The sequence below is a fragment of the Hirundo rustica genome, chromosome 5 (genome assembly GCF_015227805.2).
Source record: "Hirundo rustica isolate bHirRus1 chromosome 5, bHirRus1.pri.v3, whole genome shotgun sequence".
Lineage (NCBI taxonomy): Eukaryota > Metazoa > Chordata > Aves > Passeriformes > Hirundinidae > Hirundo > Hirundo rustica.
In genome coordinates this window covers 59,408,386-59,428,354 of record NC_053454.1, presented here as the reverse complement: position 1 = coordinate 59,428,354, position 19,969 = coordinate 59,408,386, and the positions used below count along the sequence as shown (strand labels likewise).

The window sequence follows — 19,969 nt, the reverse complement described above, 5'->3', positions numbered from 1 at the left end:
GAGCAGAGCCGTCCTTTGGGTGGGAGTGTTCCCACTGTAAGCACTGCCGGGGGAGCTGCGCAAGGCGCTGCCCCGCAGCAGCGGTGAAATCCTGCGCGGGTGAGGGTGGTGCTCACACGGGCTCTGGGAAGGGCTCCCGAGAGCTTTGAGCTCTCCTTAAAGCTCGGCTGCTGTGCCCAGGCCATCTGGAAGCCGGGGAGGGAACCCCCGCGGTGCTGCTGGTGCTTGGCTGCTCTCCCCTCACCGAGCGGCAGCTCACGGGGATGCTCACTGCAGGATCAGTGCTCCGACTGCAGAGAAACCTGGGATCCATTTCCCAGCTGCTGTGGAAGGGCACAGCTGTCCAGCAGGTCTCCCAAGCTCTCCAAATTTACCCGTGTGAGCAGCGATTCCAAGACCACCGTGGGATGTGTGCATTTATCCAAGAGCTGATCGGCTCCAAACTGAGCTGAGACGCGGATTGGCAACAAAGGAGAACAGAAAAGGTCTCTCTTCCTAAAAAGACATGCTGGGGCTCAGCTCCAGGAAGCTGCCAAGACCTCGTTGAAGTCAAGGCTGCTGCCTTCACGGGAGAGAGAGTAAAACAGGTTTGAGCCTAGCTGTGAAAATCTGTATTAACTAAAAATACTAGTGATCTCCAGGCTACTTCTGCAGATGAGCTAGAGCTTTTTACTTTACAGCTCTTACTTTTTCCTTGTAGTTCCTTCAAGTGTAAGAGAGGAGCTTTGAATTCATGCAGCAGGAAGGCTACATTTTCCTGCAGAGGCCCGATTTGTGTCTTTGCAGCGTGTCACAGGCTGGCACTGCTCACCACGACAGCTGCCCAGCAGACAGAAATGGCGAGTTAGAACGCGATGGCCTGGAGCAGCAAAGCCCAGAGACAGGAGGTGCTTTGCACTGGTTATCGCTGGGAGAATGTCTCTGTAGGCCAAGCCGTGGTTATCAGAAGCTTTTTATGGTAAGGGCTGGGGCCTGGGGCTAGCAGGACAGCTGTGACACAGCTTGAGAAGCTGCAGCTTTTTTTTTTTTCTGGCAGCTGGCATTGTGGTGGAAGAAAAATCCATTTGTAGCGACACAGCTCCTAGAAGCCAATTCTTTATTGAGGATCTTGTAAGCGTTCCAGTACAGACTTAGCTGCTCTACTGTAGCTTTGAGTCGATGAAGATGAAAAAACATTTTTAAAGCGAAAAAAAAAAAAAGGCACAAGATGGATACCTCTCTAACATTTCATAGTAGATGAAATTTGAACACTGATTACACCAAAGATAAACATCAAACCACAGGCATGACACACAGCCCCAAGGCAAAGCGTGTAGCAGAGGTACACAATTGCGCTTCAGTCTGTAAGAAAGTTATGAAAACGACAGGCACCACTGCCCAAGCACTCCATATCCCGGGCTGAGAGGGCACCTGATGGGTATCTCTGCATCCAGAACAGCAGTTTGGGACCAAGGAACGCCCGGGGTGTTGCTGTACCGTACACTCGGCTTCTTGGGTGAGTGAGCACCGACCTGGCAGTGCCCAGCGGAAGCTGTTTAAGAGGAATTATTATTAAACCAGTTTCACTGATAGTTGCTGTTTTGTGCTTCTCCCTTAGCTAAAAATCCCAATGTCTCTGACCACAGCACATCCATCGACTGAGACAGAAAATGTGGCTCATGGAACCCTGATCCCATGGAATTCGGCGGAATTCCTATGGTGAGTCTAAACTCCTCTCAATTTCCAAATACATAAAAAGCAGTGATATTGCTGATTTCTCTCTGCACCCCCATTTTCAGCGGCTCCAGGATTATTCTCCAGCCCTGAGCATTTCAGCCCCAAGGGAATGAATGTAACGAATATATATTAAATGAGTTACTGCATCTCTGCCCCATTTGTGCTATGTTCATCATCCAGAGAGACCAGCTCTCCTGAATCCAGGCTGCAAATGACTTTTTTTCCCCTCTATAAAGCGTGAAACCCCCACCTTTCCAAGTGGTGGAGACACTTGAGTTGGAAATCCATTTGCAGTCTCAACACCTCTCCTAGTAAATCCTGCAGCAACAGGAGGCCGCCCCTGCCTTCCATATCCTCACAGAAAAAATGAATGCTTAGCTGGACAGCATTTTTGCCTTTCTGCACCCACATCCCACCCTCCTGCAGTGCCTGTACAGAGGGAGATTGCGCTGCTCCAGGGGGGATGTTCAGGCAAGAAAATATTCTTCCCAAATCCAATGGATTTCAAAATCCATCCCCTAAAAAGTAGAAAAAACCAAACTTTTTTTACAGTTTGCTCAGCAGGTCACCCCTAATGTTTGGTTCGGTCTGTCATAAACAATATTTTTTTTTTTTGTTGAAACCTCAGATGCATGGGAAAGACAGTGAGCTAGGGAGCGAACATTCCATTTTGTTTCATTCAGAGTCTGAGATCCTTCAGTGTCCTGGAATAATAAACCTCTCTGACAGGCAGCTGCCGTTGTCAGGACAATTTGCTCTTTGTCCTCAAGCTGAAGGAGCTCTGCTGTGCAGGAGGCTCTTGCCAGTCCCTCGGTGGGGTACAGTGGAGCTGGTTTCTTGCAGAGCTGCCACGGGCTGCAGGAGGCCTACTGACCAGATGGAAAACCCAAAGTGTCTATTGGGCCTGGCTGGGATGGAGCTCATCTCCCCACAGTGCTGGGCTGTGTATTGGCCCTGAAAAGGGGCTGCTAACACTCTTTATTAATTAGCTTTATCTTGACCAGGTTTGGGGTTTCTTTCTCATTTTATTTTCTCCTCCCAGCACCCACCCTGCTGAGGAGGGGAGTGATAGGAGCAGTTTGGTGGGCAACTGATGTCCAGCCAAGGTTCACCATCCAGGGTCCTTTTTGGCACCCAGCATGGGACATGGACAATGGCAGCTTTGTGTCCTGTGTGTGATTGCCGCAGCAGTGGCAGCCTCCTGTGGGACTCAGGGAGTTTGCTGGCTGCACTGCTTACCCGTTACAAAGCTGGGAATGTGTTGGTACGAACAGTGGCTCTGGGCTGTGTCCTGGCATGGATGGCCTTGCTGTGCTGCGGGGCTGTCCTGTCTCCACGGGAGGATGAGGGAATGCATCTCCCTCTCCCCACTCTGGAGTGGTGTGGATGATTGTGCCAGTTCCAGAGGTCCCGTTCATGTTTGCATGAGCTGCTAATGCTACTAATTAACTCTGTTGGCAGTAATGGGGTTGGTGGAATCTGGTGTCATCGTGGCATAAGAGAAGGGGTTTGGGTGCGGCAATGCTGAAACGCACCCTGAGGCGCCTGTTCCCTGGCTGGCAGGGTGTGTGGAAGATTTTGGGCAGGTCCCCAGCACAGGGATCAGCTCCCAGAGCCTGGGACTCTACACCTGAATGGGCAACAACCCTGGCAAACCGGTGTGTCACCTGATGGAGGGGTGCCTTGCCCTCCCCAGTGAAAACCAGCAGCTTTTGGCCCATCCTGGGGCCTGCCCTGTGCCTACCAAGCCTCAGCTCAGTGTTCTGAGAGGGCTGGGCTTGAGGCAGGACTCAAACAACAGCAGCAGCTACAGGAATTGCCCCAGGAGTGAAAAAGAAACTGGACAAGGAAAACAATGGGTCCAATAGAAAGGACTGGAGGTGAGATGGTGCCCAGGACTCTCTCCCAATCCAAGTGTTTCTGCGATGGCAGAGAAGCAGCAATGGCAACCACCAATACACCTTGATCTACTCATCCTCTATTTCACAGAGCTTTGTCTTATCCCTTCCTTGGTAAAACTTCTAAGAAGTTATGGATGGATCCTTCCCTGGATAAATAGAAACACCCAACAGCAACCATCCTGACCTTAGATGAACACTGAACCCCAGCCCTGGAGAAAATCTGAGGAGAGAGGGAATTAGGATTGTGAAGCAGTGGTGTGCTCACTACGCAGGCCAGGGCACCAGCATCCCGTGCAGCAGAGATTTACACACACCGCTGCAGTTACAACCCAAATCAGTCTGTTGTACACACCTCATAACACACCAAGTGATGGGACAGACAAAGCCGGGGCACTCTGAACACCCGGTACTTAACGCTGCCAGTGCAACACGGTGCTCTGCTGGGCCTTCCACCACAGGCAAGGAAAAACGCATGGAGTGACTGCCTAAGGGGTAACCCTGGATGAAAAGGAAAGGGATAAAAGTAAAAAAGATATGTATTTCACACTGGAAAATCAGAATCGGGCCAGGCACCTCAGAATTCTTTTTTTTTTTCACAAGGGGATTTAGTATCAGGCAATTTCTCTTTCGTTTTGTTCTGTTTTTACAATTGTGCTGTTGGAAACATCCATAGAAGGAAAAATACTGTGGCAAGGCTGAGAAAAGACCGATTCTTCTCTTCCCATTCTTCCATGCCACAGGAGCTGACGGCTGACGTGGAATGGAGGAAGGAAGAGGTCTGAACAAGGCACACTGGGACAGATCTTCACCTGTGCCCACATGACACCTGCAGTCCACATCACGGCAGTGGTATGAGCTGGATCAGAGCTCTGGTCCCCCCATGCCTCACTGGATACAGATTCCCCTCCAAAGAGAGAAGTGAAAACACTTCCTTTAAGTATAAAACTCTTTTCTGGTGTATGAATATCTGATACCTACTAGAAACAATGCCCCAAACTTACAAAAATTACCCTATGTTATCATAATGTTCTCTCCTTTCTCTAGCTTGCTCGGGACATTTTATACCTCCTTGTGTGCCATGAAGAGACATGAGAGATCACAGCTAACTCAGACACCTTCAGCAGGGGGCAGGAAAATCCTCAGGTGTGTATGAAGAAATAAACTGTCTTATGCATCAGACCTTGAAGAGTAAATTCTTTGAAATTAGCTTATTTTCTTTATTTAGAAAAAAAAAAAAATTCAAGTTGATGACAGTCTCTGGATATCAAAACTGTGCGTCTTTTTCCCTCCTCTGTGCTTCTGTCAGGCACTGACAGCAAAGAGAAGACAGTGCAAGGGGCTGCTGCATGGTCCACAGAGACTGCACAGGTTTGGAGCCAATGGAGAGAGGTTCCCATCTGTCCAACAGCACGTGGCTCCAGCCTGCTCTGTCTCCTTGGAGCTAAGGATCACAGATGACAGCAGTGAGAGCATAAAGCAGCACTGTCTCAGGAACTTGGACAGCTACACCAAATGCCACTGCCATCAGAACCTAAACATTCTGAAACTTCTCCTTTCTTTTTCACCCGCTCCTCCTGGAGCACAGGGCAGTTTTGGGTGGCTGCAGCAGCAGAAGACAACAAACCCTCTTTCTGTCTACCTAAGAACATTGTGCGTTTGTTCCCGTGTTTTATCGGACAAGGAAGCCAGCGCGTGGCTCAGGGGCTCACAGCTGCCAGGGAACTGAGGGGAATACAGGTAGGCATGAAATGACTGTGCACCCCCTCCAGCCTCAGGTGAAAGCCCAGAACCTCATCTGTGTGAACAAAGTGATGTGTGGAGCTGCTGAGGCCTCACACCCCGGGCGCTGCCCCGGCGCCGCCTGGAGTAACGCGGGCAGCGAGACACGGTCAGCCGTAAGCAACAACGGGCACTACGCACCAAGGGAGCAGCGGCACCTTCTAACACTGGGAACAGAAGAGATGGACAAGACACTGAGTCAGCCTAGGAGCAGATGGAGGTGTTCTCCTGTAGCACGCCGTGTCCGGGTGACGGCAGCAAAGGATCGCGGTGGCTTTGTCTTCACGCCCACCTCCCGCTGGAAGCGAAGCTGCGGCTGAAGGAGAAGGTCATCTCCCCGTTCTTGTACTTGCCCCAAGCTCCAAATGGCACTATGACAACTGTGCTGTTGTCCTCAGAGCCAAACTGCTCTGCCTGAGAGAAGGAACAAAGCGTCAGCACCAGAGTCTCACCTGGAAAGGAAAACAAGTGTCTGGCTTCTCCTAGGACAGCACACCCTGAGGCCAGAGACTTCCTTGCCCCTTCTCAGCCCTGAGGCCCAAGACTCCTTTGCCCCTTCCCAGCGCTGTTGCTCCATTCTGGTATGCCCCAGAGCTTCCCATAGGATAAGCCACCATCCAGAGCCATGGTTGGAAACTGCCAGTTTCTGTCTGTGGCAGTGACACTTCCAGCACAGCCCTGTGCTGGGCAGTGGACTGTGAGCTAAGCCAGCTAATGGAAGTGACTCCTGCAAGGATGTGGTGAGACCCGGGGTAAGGAATGGGCTGGCCAGCAGGACTGGGGGGGTGTCTCAGCCAGCTGAATGTGTGGCATCATGTAAATAAAAATCCTAGTTGTTTTTTAAAGCCAAGCCAGCCCAGCCAGGAGCCCTCGGTGCCCGGAGCAGCGCTGGCATCACCTGCTCGGTGACCACGTGGGCGGCCTCGGCAGGGTCGTGGCACTGGCTGATGAAGTCGCAGATCTCCTGGCTGTTCACGATGAAGTTGATGCCGTCGGTGGTCAGCACCAGGAAGCTGTCGTCTGCGTGGTGCAGCTGCAACAGAGGCACAGGGGGTGCACCACCCTGGGTGAGAGCTGCAAGGCAAGGGAACTGCCCCACCTCTTTACACTCTTGCAAAGCACTCATTTTGTTCTGGAGGTGCTGCACGCTCTCCTGGATTTTTTGCTGAGGCTGAGGTTTCAAGGAAGACACGACAGCGCTGCGGTCATCTCCCTAAACCCCTAGTGGGTGGCACTTTATTGGGACCAACGCAATGTAAGTTCTTGGGGCCCTGGGAGGTGCACTGGGGAAAGGCAGCAAACAGAATGTGAATGGACAGGAGAGCCTCCTGCCAAAGGGGAGGCTGAATGCCTTCTGGGTGTTTTAGTTTGTTTTCTAGACAACTGCAGAGCTATGGTAAAATACATGCAGCTGTCCTTTGCTCCTCCCCCTCTCAACTGTGCAAATCTCTACACATCCTACATTTTTGATGGCATCTCATCCGTATCCACCCAGTTCCCGGTGATGGTTTTGCACCAGCACTAACCTCAAAATTATCCATTTGACCACAGGACCCAGACAGACTAAGACCTGTAATGTATATCATGTGTTATCTTTCTTCCCTCATCATATATATTATTGTCATAAATGGGATTTAGGAGCTGATCTGGTGAATTTAGTACCAGATTCTTTTCTGTCCTGTTAGTGCTAATCTGAAACAATTTAATGAGAATTGTTTTCTGGTTATTTCAGTAAAAAAACCAAACAAACACATGGCCATCAGGTTTCACCTGGGCTCGTGTTGTGTGGGTACCACCACAGCATCAAATACCCATGAAGCCCCTTAGTCCAAGTGTTGCTGTCCATGTACACCAGACCTTCTTTTACCTGAACTCTTTTTGTTTCTGGCTGGGCTATCACACCGCTGTTTTTAAGATCCAAATCTCCTATGCTCCGTGTCATAGCAAGTCTACCATTCACATGAGGTTGTCCCACACTGTTCCAGGAAACGAAGCCCCCACACTTCTTAATCCTGTCCAGAGGCACAAAAGAAAAAGTGAATGATTTACTGCTTCTCACTATTACCCCCTCTCTACCCTCTATTTCCGTCACTGGCTAGAATGAGGAATGATGCATGGAGAGCCTGAGCTGGGAAGCTGAGGGTTGGGTGTTTGAAGGGCTCCATGGAGGGGATGTGTCGTGGTGGGCTGTGTCCTGACCTGGGAATCACAGTGCATTTCCTCAGGTTCTAACTTGGTTCTAACTTGGCACTCTTGGACAAGTCTGAACCATGTGGTCATAGGTCTGTTCTGATCTGATCTGCAGTAATGCAGATCTTACTGCTGGGACATTTTATGCTCATGGAGGCCTTTCCACATCCCTGGTCCTCTGAACAGGACCCAGTGCATTAACTGGATCCTACTGCCATCTCAGAGTGGTCTCGGGGCTCTGTATTCAACTCTGTTTTCTTCCTGGCCCAACCCAGCAGCAGAGCACAAGCCCATCCTGACTGAGGCTGTGCTCTGGGAAGCCACATCAGCCAGCAGGTACCTTTCCTTCTCCTCCCTTCTCTCTGGAGTATGGTCAGTGGTGAGTTTCATGGCCTTTCCCTTCCGGCACAGCAGAGCACGACTGTCTCCCACACTTGCCACAACCAGCTCAATTCCATCCCGGAGCAGAGCCACTGTTGCAGTGGTCCCAGAGTTCAGCAGAGTTGCTACAAATGTCATTGAAGAGAGAAGTTTTAGCACTGCCTCAAAGTGTGGAGCCATTTAAAACAGCAACAACTTCAGTTGGTAAAATGAAGACAACCTGTGCTCTACCTAATCAGCAAGTAACTGCTTTTAAGTTTAAACTAAATTTACACATACCAAAAAAAACCCCCAAAACAAAAAAAAAAGAGCAAACATGCATGCGTGTAGGAAGAGAGGAGAGGTGGGAAGGATTAAGTGTTTCTGTGCAACAACAAGGCTCCATGCTAACAGGGCAAGTGGGATAAAAGCAGTACAAGGTACAGTGGCTTCCTTTCAGTTTGTAGCAGAGATTTTCAGTCCCATGAGCTCACCTCGAGTTACAGCATTATTGTCCTTACTCCTGGGCACAGTGACTGCACAAGTAGGTCACCATAAAGGTGATGGCTCTTTCTTTCTGCTAGGTGGTGAAGTATATTATTATAGTTACAGTAACTGTAATTCCCTATATATCACCAGAGGAAAAGCAGTAGCTCAGTCTGTGGCATCCTCCTATTGCTGTCAGAGATGTTACACTCCCCCTTTGCCTCCCCCAGAGAAGGATTCAGCCAACAGGCTTCCTGGCTTTTTCCACACCCTGTCCACTTGCTGTGAAGGTGAAGCTGGATTCTGGGATTCAGCCTTGCCTGGTGCCTGCAGACTGGTGCAGGTGGCAGTGGCTGTCTGGGCAGCCTGCCCAGGGCACTGCTGGGATCCCCTGACAGAGCCCTGGAGCCGCCCTCCTTCCCTGCAGGCCAAGGGAGGGAGCCGAGCTGGCTGACTGCACTCGGGGACCTGCCTGGGCTCACTCATGCTGGCAGATTTAAGGGCTTCTCATTTCACTTGCCACAATGGTCTGGAGGAAAAAAACCCAAAAACCTCTTGAAAAAGAGAAATATAAGTGCCTATTTCTGGAAAAAGACCTGTAGTATCATCTGCAGTGAAGAAAATGCCAGAAAAACTGCCCAGCTTTCCTCATTTTCTTTACTTTTTGAAAGGGCAAGTCCCACTTTACAGATACTATCTTCTCTTCCTGCAAATCCTGCAGAGGTAACTCAGCAAGAGATGCCTGGAAAGCTCCTGCTGACGTGAGCTGTTACACCAAAATGTCTGGACAGGACCAGCTGCTGCCTGGAACACATTTGCATTGACAGCAATCAAAATCCCCTTGAAAGGCCCTCTGCAGGTCACCTGCATCCTGGACTTTTCCAGTTGTTCCAGTTTTTCAAAGAAGCTAATTTGAGCTGAGTTTTGGGCTTGCTTAGGAATGTGGCTCCCCAGCTGTATTCTTGTTTTCATGTCACTAACAGTTAACACATCACTGTCCCTCTACCATTGCTTCTGCAGAGACCAGCTACAACTACACGTGCTTCTACATCTGGCACTGCAGCCCTGACCCCATGGACATGGGGCAGATTGGAGACAGGACTTTGTGTTTGATCCCAAGGAATGCCAGGCAGCCCCAAATGTGACCAGCTGCCATTGCCAGAAATGCAAGAGCTGTGAGGTCTTGACAGCCTCCTTCCCCAAGCCTGTGAGGTCTCATCACCCTGTAATTCAAGCGGGGCTGGGAGCAAACTGAAGTCCCCAAGCCCTGGAAGATGCATTGAGCCTTGTTGTGCAGCGAAAGCAGTGAGTCCATGAATCCAAAAAACCCAAACACAACCCCTCACAAACCGGTGTTAACTAAGCTGGGTGTTATTATTTAAAACAGGTATTATTACTGCACGAGGACTGGGTTTAGCTGAACGCTGGACCAGCAGGTCAGGGGTGACCCTCAGCCACGGTTACAGCTCGGGCTGTGCCAGGGCCACGCAGGCTGGGACACTGGAAACTGGATGTGGCAGCTTCTGATTATCCAGCTGGGGCACTGACATCCTGTTTCTCATCTGAAGCAAGGACTAGCCCAGTGCGGGGTCCCTTTGAGGCACATTATGAAAATGAGATATTAAAAAGTACTAGTGCAAGTAGAATTTTTTAGTAGAACCAGTAAAATACCTGTTTTAGCCAACAGTTAGAACAAGTGAAATGGAGCAACCTACGTAAAACTGCCTTCTTATTTTACAGAAGATACATTTAATTTAGACATTAAAATTAATGCTGAACTGCTGCTACTTTCCCATTTCATTCTGTGGCTTTAGAACTCTGCTGAGAAACATACAATAAGTTAAATCACAGTCTTCGATTCACACAAGACTGGAAACATTTGGAATTCAGGCGAATCTGCATCTTTTCAGTGCAAACTCCCAAAGAGAAGAGCTGCTATCACAAAATCAAGGGCTGGTGCTAAAGAACAAGATATTGCCCAGATATTGTGGTAATGGACACAGTGACTTGAACTTTCTACGTTTATTAGTTAAATAGCAGTCCTAGAAAAAATTACATGCTGCTCAGAGTCTCTTCCTTGGATCCAGTTCATGCTCTGGGTAGGGATGCAAGAACATGCATGAAGCCAGCTGCAGCATTATGTGATTTCTAGCACAGCTCAAAACCACAGGAATGGTGATGGGATAACATTTCTAATGCTTCTCTACAACTGCCGCTAGTTTAAGACAAAACACGTTCATGAGCGCATGTATTGGTTTTAACAAACAAAGAGCTTATTTTGTTTTCCTAACAACATCACTATAAAACTAAGATCTTTCAATAGGTTCTTAACACTCACTGGACAACTCCTACTGCAAGTCATCTCAACTAATGTGACAAAGAGGATGTGGAAACCTTCCGGTAGTCCAGGCTAGGAACCGCTGGACTCCTTCACCTGGGACAAAATTAAGCAGATCTCTCTTTCCACTGAAGCCCAGCTTAAAGTGTCCAGGGCCTCCAGTTCTAGAGCTGCTGACCAGGTACAGTGTCTGCCACAAATAACACGCACACAGAGGCAAATAGGAAATTCACCCAGGGACTTTGTTCAAACAAAATAAACCTGCAACACTGGAGATGCAAGAATAAGGGCTGCAGAACAGGGGATGGAGTCAGTCACGCTCAGGTCTGCCTGCGCTGCCCTGTGCAGGTCATCTAGGATGCACCTGCATCTTTGGCCTTGGTAAATCAGCCTTGGCATTTCTGGGGAATTGCCACTGTTCTCTCCTTCTTGCTAAAACCGTGTGACAAAACCAGTTTAAATTCAGCCCAAATAAAATCTAAATTTTGCTTTCCCTACGGAGATAAGCAAGCAACCAACAGATCAAATGAAGAATTTTATCCATGCTAAGGGGCCAGCTGTCTCACATATGGCAAGGGTTGCCACTCAGAAGAACATCCGCTCCCTCAAGGTAATTGCACCAATACGGGGAGTTCAAACCAGTGCCAAATGAAATGGGGCCATCTTAAATGCACTGAATAGAAATATATCTGTTGTTCTGACTAATGGAAAAATAGGCAAAATAAACATCCCTTTAATATTGTAATTAGTGTCTTCTAAATTGGTTAGGTAATAATTAGGGCCCCTGCCTTTACAATGCTGATAAATTGATGAAATATTCAAGCACAGTTTCTGCAGCTCTCCCTTTTCCTCAGTGTTGCAGGTTAACATATTTAAAGAAATAAAAATCTCTTTTTTTGAATGGCAACTTAAACAAATAACCAACAAAACAAACATTACTTTAAAAATTTAATTACTTTTAAATAACTTCAGCTGTTTGTCGGCATAATAAGATTCCATGAGTAAGGACCCTTTCAAACATGGGTAGACAAGTTAATACCTTGGCTATGTTTTAATCAGGTGGCTATTCCAGAAGTGAGTGGTCTGTGTGATTAGAGTTGGATGCACTGAATGTGGAGGTTGATGGATAAACTCCCTCTTGTTTTCTCTGCCTCACAGTGAACAGAAGCAGTAACAATACCTGGTAGGCCTCCAGTAGGCCAGGAGAGGGTTTGTCTCACATATCTCCAGGGAAATGCTCAAATTTCCTCAGTCACATTATTTAATTCCTTATTTTGATCCTTGTTGAACAAAGCTTTTCAGTCTTTATATTTCAGTTCTTATGGCTGGTAAAAATAGCAGAAAATTCTGCCATCTCTGGCAGCTGTCCCATGGATAACGTCATTTGTTGGATGTGAGCTTCCTTTATGTTCTATACCTAAATTTAGCAGTGATTTGAAAGTGACTGGCTATGTTTAAATGCGTGGAAGGGAATGAAAATGCGTTTTTGAAGAGGTATCAAGCACCAAGCTTCAGGGCTCAGACACAGCTCTAAGCTGTTAATGATTACACAGGATTTAGGCAGAGCACAGATTATCCCAGACCTGCCTAGAGCAAGTTTTTTAAGCTTTTGTGTGAAACAACAGATATAGGTCACTGTCAGGGGGGTTACTGGACCAGGCTCCAGCTGAGGTACAGCACTCCAATAGCACTGGTGAACTGCCTGCCAGCACAGCAGCAGTACCTGGAGCACACACATAAACCATTTTTATTGTTGAAAGCTCACAGGAACTACAGTGCCATGTGTTTTCCATCTCTAATTTCAACTATTGTATCATTATTATTCATTAATATTGTGTATGATTAAATAATATAATTGTTATTAATTAATAATATGTATTATTATGCCTCAAAGGCTTAGCTGGGGTCTCCAACCAGGCACATCTCTAATCCTGCTAAATTTGTGCCTTATGTGAGGCTCTACCCCTTGAACAATACTACAAACAATGCCTCCAACATGCCATTTTGGCTACAGGGATTTGTGCCAGGGTTTAGCTTCCTTCAAACACCCAGGAACAAGTTTTAAAGCTGGTTGTGTGTCAGTAAAGACCTGGACATCCTGAATGTGCACTGTTTTTCTTGCAGATGCAGTGAAGGGAGTGAACCCTGGAAGGGTCATCTGCTGGAACAACTCAAAGCTGCTGTTTTGCACTTCATCAGCTATGGCCAGGTTTCAAAAGAAGGACAGACCTGGGGAGCATCCAGTGTAACCCAGATACACCAAGTTACACAATCAACCACCATCTTCAAGGTACTATAGCAACTGTCTTGACTGTCACAACCAGAATAGCCACACTTAATCAGAAGTTTTGCTGGCAAACTGAATCAGTTTGGAAGCAGGCTTCTAACAAAGATATCTGCCAAGCACTGAACTTTCATGTAACTTTCAAAACATCAGCAACAACAAAAATATCCACACAAAGCAGTCAACACAGCATTGAGTTATTTTAATAACAGATATGCAAGAAGTTTAATCTGTTCAGAAATCCAGACTTGACTCTGCACCCTGTTACTCCATTCTTTGCCTTAGAGCTTGATTTTCAGCCAAGAACAATGGGCTCTCTTAGATGCCCCGGGCTCCTGCAAGAGCTTGCAGGCTCTCAGGCTACCTGAGGAACACTGAGTGCCTGCCAGAGGGTGGCCCCTGTGCATGTCTGGCAACTCTTTTACCTCTGTTTTGCTTTTTTAATGAAGGGGGCTTGTGCAGTATCTTGGTAACCGTTGCATACCTTTTCTGGCATTAAGCAGCAACAGTTAGTCAAATGGTATGAAAAAAAAATCCTATGAGCAGTTCTAAAATGCTCTGCTTGCTGCACAGTTTGTCTGTCAGATATTGTTGTAATCCAATTCTGTGTCACCCACAAAGTGTTATGATTAGAAACAGTTTTCAGAAAAACAAAATAATGCATGCAGAGCAGTTCTCAATCCTTCTCCTCAAGGAGCTGCTCTGACACAGAGGTCACTAGAGTGAGCCAAACCAAGAGCCATCTTACAAAGGGGCAGGGAAGAGGACAATTAGATCTGAAAATGAAATGGTCTGATCCAGGGAAGCAGACAAACTAGTACTCAAATGCTGTCTTGGGTTTGGGTTGGTAAGAAAATGTATTTGCAAAGAGGCTCTGAGATAAAAAGCATACCTGCTCTGCTGATATCTCCCATGAGCTCAGCTAAAACCCAGCCCACAGGTCAAAAGTAACTCTGATCTTTTTACCACATGAAATACAATGGGAAAATTACTTTTATAGATTCAATCCTCCTTTTTTCAGGGCTGCATCTCAGGACTTAAGACTTTTTTCCTGATCCATGGTGCAGGCTAAGGTAAGGGGCTGTGCTGCAACAGTCAGACTACCTGTCCTGCATTTGAGCCTACCTAGATTCATCTAGCAGTTAAAGTGCAGAAAGCCACTGCATTATTCAGCCACAGCTTCAGAAAAGCAGCCTGAGAATACAGTATCACTTCAGTCCCTGCAGGGCTTCTTGGTTTCTCTCCAGGAGGGAAGACTTTTACAGTTTCTGTTCTTCTGGAACAACCTCAGTTATTTTGCCAGTGCCTGCACCAGCACTAGGACAGGTTTCTTGTTTGGTTGTTTGTGGGAGTTTTTGGGGTTTTTTGTGTTTTTTTGTTTGTTTGTTTGTTTTTTCTATTGTGGGTTGTTTTTTATTTGGGTTTGTTTGGGGTTTTCTTTTTAAGACTGGCTAAACTGACTCTCAAAACTGTACCTCGTGGCTGAGAAAGCTCCTGTGACAGAACTGGGCCAGGCACTTCTATCTCCCTTCCTCAGTCACTCTCTATAAGCTGCAACTGGAGCTTCAGACGTACTTAGTCTCTAGACACATACAAGAACTTCATTAACAGCCAGGATTAAATGGGAGCCTAAAAGGGCTGGTGCCAGCTTTACCACAGCCTTACCACAGCCAAACTTGTTTTCCTCTTCACTGCTTTTTTCCCTTTCCCACTCAGCTACTCCTGTGACTCTGTTTGTGCAGAAGCAATATCGATTGCATTAATTTTGGCTTACGTTCCTCCTCAGGTGCAGCAGCCAAGTTAGGAAGGGGAACTTTGACATTCTTGCTTTTAATCCACAGGAGTAACAGCTTTAAAACAAACAAATATACATATAAAAACACCAATCCCCCCACCCCTAAAGAAAAAGAAAGCAAATGAAAAACACCCCTCTCCACATTTCTTACCAGTAAAATTATGGTCCTTGCAAATCTAAATCGCTCTTTTCTACCGTGACAAACATCCTTTTCAGAATCACACCAAGAGAAATTCATCAATGATTATGCTAACATTCAGATTCATAACTCCTCCAGTAAATTTGACTGACACTTAGAGTATTTATTTCATTTTCAGGAGGTAAAGCATAATTGTTTTATTTGCAGTAAGTGACCAGAGCAAAATCCTGTGTTAAGTAAAATTGTTTTCAAGTGCTTTTCTGGACATTTTACTGCAAAGCTACTGAGCAAATAAGATAAACTTTATTCTCCACACTCATACGAGTAGAATATTTTTTTTACCTACCATCAGCAGAGAGATTGGCATGCCTTTCATAAGCTTTGTCTATTTCTAGAAAAGCTTTGCTCAAAACATTTTCCAGGTTCTCCTCCTCAGCAAGAAATTCCCTGGAAGCAAGCAAGCAAGCAAAGGAATTAAACATCTTTCCAAGAAATATACATCCTAATCATTCTGCTCCGCAGTCTTAGCTCTTCCCTGCACCCACTGAGTGATGCTGGATTGACTGAAAAGGCAATGCGGTTTTACTAACTGTGTGCACTGAAAGCATAATTTTGCAAATATCTAAGTTCCTTATCCAGCACCCAGGGATGTGATAGATACAGAAGAATGTAAGTAAACACAGAGGCCCTGTGTGAAAACAGTCATTCCCTGTGTTCCAAGACCTTTCTTGGACAGGGGGCACAATCTCGCTTTCCTCTCCTCCGTGTTTTTGGGCTTGCCCGGTAGGGCAGGCACCACACAGAGTAACCAATTCACAGCATGTCTGTTCCACCCAGCGCTCCTGCCGTCCCACAAGGACAGGCGGCTACATAACCAGGGAGGATTAGCTACCACATACAACCCACCGGTTCCCTAAGGAAGGAAGCTCGGCTGGAATTCATCTGACACACCTCCCCTCGATACGCACTTACTTAATATACTTTTCCATGTACTTATCACAGAAGTCCGCGGCTGCCGCCCCGCCGTGCCCATCGTACACTGCGAAGTACAGCACATCCTCCGTCAGCTGAGCGTAATCGAACCGGTCCTCGTTTTCCTTTCGCTTCCCGATGTGGCTGGCGCAGCCCACGTTGCTCAGGCTCACCTTGGGGATCGGCTTGCCGTACTTTATGCTGGGCGGCAGCAGGATGGGCTCGTCGATGCGGTTGTCCCAGATGCCGAAGGTGTCCCAGGTGGTGGGCCGCCCGCTGCCGTCGGAGTCGAAGCGGGAGGCGCGGCGCTGGCAGGTGGAGATGGAGCAGGCGGCTGCGGGGCGCTTCTCGTCCTGCAGGAAGCGCGGCGTGAGCGCGGCTCTCCTCCTTACTTGGAACCCTCCGTTCCGTACCAAGGTGATCAGAGTAGCCGTGGACATCACTTGTCTTCGAGGAGGTTCGTAGGGGAAAAAAAAAAAAAAAAAAGACCAGGAGCGAAAGAGATGCGCAGCTGCTGGAAAGTTTTGGAGAACAAAGGGAAAACCCATCAGGAAACAAGAAGCAGAGGGAAGGGAATGTTCAGTTGCATCACTGAGGAAGCGGTGTCACCCTGAGAGCCCGCTAATCATGCGGAGCACAGCGCTCCCTAGAAGCCGCCGCAGCAGGATGTGTGTGACTCACCGGGAAGCGATCCCGCAGCCAGCCCCAGCTCTGCGCACACAGCCAGCGGGGCACTCCTGCTGCTCCCCTGCAGAACGACATCCCGAGTGCTCAAAGGCTGAAGGCCTTGAGACACAGCAAGTGGGAGTGATGATAATGCTAAAATGTGAGCACGTGTAAATTGGAGGTAAGGTTGTGAAAATGAGCTTGTCACGCATGCTCTGCAAACGCCGGCTGAGATATCCGCGCTCTGACTCCCGGGGGAGAGGAAAAATATATTTGCTTAGATTTTAAAATTTTTATCTGCACACGATGTTTGATTCTGTCACACTTATGGGGGTCTTGAACAATAATTTTTAACACAGATCTGTGAAGTTAATTGTGATCTTTATTTATTTATTTATTAATGCTAAGAATGATTACTAGGAGTTTATCCATCTATATCCATAACTGTACACACAAACTTCCCCCTCAAAAAACCCCGTGCAGCTATTTGCTGTTTTGTCTGGCTTGAATTCCTTGGCCACCTAGCCCTGAAATGGGCTAACAGAGGCAGGCAAGGTCTTCTACTGGCTTCTCAGATCTCTTTTCCAGTCCAGATCAATTCAAACGCCCCACTTGGCTCAGCACAGACAAAAATTTGCTGATGATGACTCACCTAGCACGCTGAAAAGTGCACAAAGCTTGGATTATTTGACCTTTTGTAGAGTAACACCCAACTTGGCCCAAGTCCAACAGGCCGGGATGCAGTTTGTAATATTTACATGTTGTTGCACCAGAGTAATTTGAACTGGACCACACAGATCACTGTAACTAACCACGCTAAAGTATAAGCCCAGTGAGGGATTTCTAACTTAATTGCTTGAAGTTTGCTAAGGGCAAAATTACAAGTGAGAAGTATTATATGACATAACAAAAGATCTAGAAATACCCAGGCTCATGGTGAATGGGGGGGAAAAAAAAAAAAAAAAAAAAAGACAGCAGGGCAATCTGACGCAATTGAGCAGCAAAGAGTGACACTTGTACCCCAGGGACACTTTAATTCTGGGCTGGAATGCCTTGCCCTTGTCCTTTGCCCAAGCCAATCCCAACTGCATCTCTAGATCTGAAATATTTGTTAAAACTATGTTTTTAAATTGCTAGATAAAAACCTGTGCACTCACAAAAAACATGCAATCGAAGGTAACTTAGTAAGGGGTTGCTTCAGTAGAAGATGGCAGTGACAGAGCTTTTGGGAGCCCTTCAACAATCCTGTTGTTCCCAGCTCAAAGCATGTTGCTTCAGATGCTGTGGGTTTACCTTTCATGCACTTCTTAGGTTGCATGAAAAGAGGAAAGGTTTCTTTACTTAGCACTTAGAGGTTAACTGTTGACTTGATAAAAGGCTGAATGTTCTGGAAATCACTGTTGTTGCACCAGCTGAATGCGGAACTACTTGAAATATTAAGATTTTCCATTTTACTGCAGGGTGATGGCAGCATCACACCCTTATTTTAGCTTACTTACAGGTATTTAAAATCTAGTTTACTTCTTGGAGCTGCTTTTTCTTTCCTGCTATCCTTGACTTGTAGCAACAGAAGGTTAACTTCCTTCTGTGAAACACAGCACGACCAAACTCAAAGCCTGCCAATTAGCAAAACCCACGCTCGCTTTCACTTCTGTCAGCTTGAGAAGAGAACATGAAATGCTCGCTATATTTAGACTACTCAGTGTCCACAGCATGAATCAGAGGATCAATCCAAACTCACAAGGTAATTAAAAAAATTTGTTCCCTATCAAATTCAACTCTCGCCAGGAAAGTAAAAATAGTGGCGATAGGTTTGCTTTCCAAGTGTCTCTGGAGGTCAGGAGAAGGAACCCGCTTTTTAGTTTGTTATGTAAACAGCTCTGGACACAAAACAGTCCGTGCTTTCCCAGCTGGTATGTCTGCAAACACTGGGCAGACCCACCTGGGCAGAACAAGACTGAGATAATGAAAAGGGGGGCACTGGTCTTAGAGACAAAGTCCAAGATGGACAGTTCTGGATGGAAATCTGCTCTGAGGTGCTCCATCTGATCCTGTTCATCTGTACACATTTTCCTGGAGAGAAACAGCTCCTACAGACAGGCAGGGAAACACAGCACTTAGAGCAGGATGAGGTGATTAAAACTGGAGTTTTACAGGCTGGCTGCTGCTCGGCAGATGGAAATTTTCCAGGCTGCCAGAAGAAAAGGGTTAGAAAAGGAAACCCGGAAGAAAGCGAAGGCATGCCTGCTGCCCCAGGGGATCCGACGTATGCGAAAAGGAATGTACAACTCCAAGTGCACTTGCCTCTCGTGCCTTCCAACCCCACAGATGTGGGCAGGATCGTACCGGTCTGGGTGCTAAGCTCGCCTTAAAGCAGGTGCATTGTTGTTTGTTGGGGGTTTTATACTTTTGGTTTTTTGTTGGTTTGTTGTTTTTTTTTTTTAAGTTCGTGACCATCTAGTCTCGCCTCCCTGCCTGGACAGCAAGCTGCACACGGACAGCAGCAATTTAAAGACGTCTCTGCTGCAGTTCGCTCATCACGAATTGCCACAGGCCGCGTTTATCCCGTGCCTATCAAAGCTGCGGCGTCCGGCGGCAGCCCCTGGGGAACGCCGGCCGTGCCCAGCCCCGCTCCGTGATGCGCCAGCCCCGCTCGCTGACATTCCCAGCCCTGCCGCGGCCCTTCCCGCCTAGCGGCTGAAGGAGAAAGGAGAGCCGAGCGAACGGAAGGGGCAACAGGAGACGCTCGCGAGCGCGGCCCCCCGCTCTCCCCCGGCCCATGCCCCGGGCAGGCGGCCCTTACCTCCTCCCGCTCCCGGGCCCGGCGGCGGCAGCGCCCCAGCGGTGCGAGAGCGGCGCCTCCCCGGCCGAGGCTGCAGCGCGGCCCCGCTACCGCCGCCCGGCCCCGCCCGCCGAGCCCGCCCGGCCAATCGGCACTGCCCGCCGGGCCCGCCCGGCCAATCGGCACCGCCCACCCAGCCCGCCCGGCCAATCGGCGCTGCCCACCCAGCCCGCCCGGCCAATCGGCCCCGGGCGCGGCGGCCGCGCCGGCCGAGCCTCCCCCACCGCCCCCGCCCCGCCCGCCGTCCGCGCCCGGCCCCCTCACAGGGCTCTGGCGCTGGGCCAGGAGCAGGGCGGCAGCGGGTGGCTGTGGCCCAGGTGACCCTGCACAGCTCCCGGTTTCAGAGTATCACAGATTCGCTTAGGCTGGAAAAGACCGCAGAGATCATCGAGTCCAACCACGTCCGGTCTTTGCTTAAACACATCCAGCGAGGGGTGACTCCATCACCTTCCCGGGCAGCCCATTCCAATGTCTAACCACCCTTTCTGCGAAGAAATTCCC

General features: G+C 48.2%; 1 protein-coding gene across 4 annotated transcripts; it reads right to left on the bottom strand.

Annotated features, from left to right (window-relative positions):
* Positions 1–1,082: 1,082 nt before the first annotated feature.
* PPM1K (protein phosphatase, Mg2+/Mn2+ dependent 1K) lies at positions 1,083–19,512 on the bottom strand. 4 transcript variants are annotated; one of them, XM_040063643.2, is made up of 7 exons: positions 19,430–19,512; positions 15,961–16,471; positions 15,335–15,435; positions 7,927–8,092; positions 7,264–7,408; positions 6,295–6,429; positions 1,083–5,810 (listed from the first exon to the last, which is right to left on the bottom strand). In XM_040063643.2, exons 2-7 carry the CDS (start codon positions 16,398–16,400, stop codon positions 5,679–5,681), a joined length of 1,119 nt encoding a protein of 372 aa, XP_039919577.1. In that variant the 5' UTR covers positions 16,401–16,471; positions 19,430–19,512; the 3' UTR covers positions 1,083–5,678. The 4 variants fall into 4 exon arrangements, with proteins under 4 accessions (XP_039919577.1, XP_039919578.1, XP_039919576.1 ...); XM_040063644.2 differs by having other exon boundaries at positions 15,961–16,407; positions 19,430–19,500; XM_040063642.2 differs by having other exon boundaries at positions 15,961–16,474; positions 19,430–19,495.
* Between the last annotated feature and the right edge of the window lie 457 nt (positions 19,513–19,969).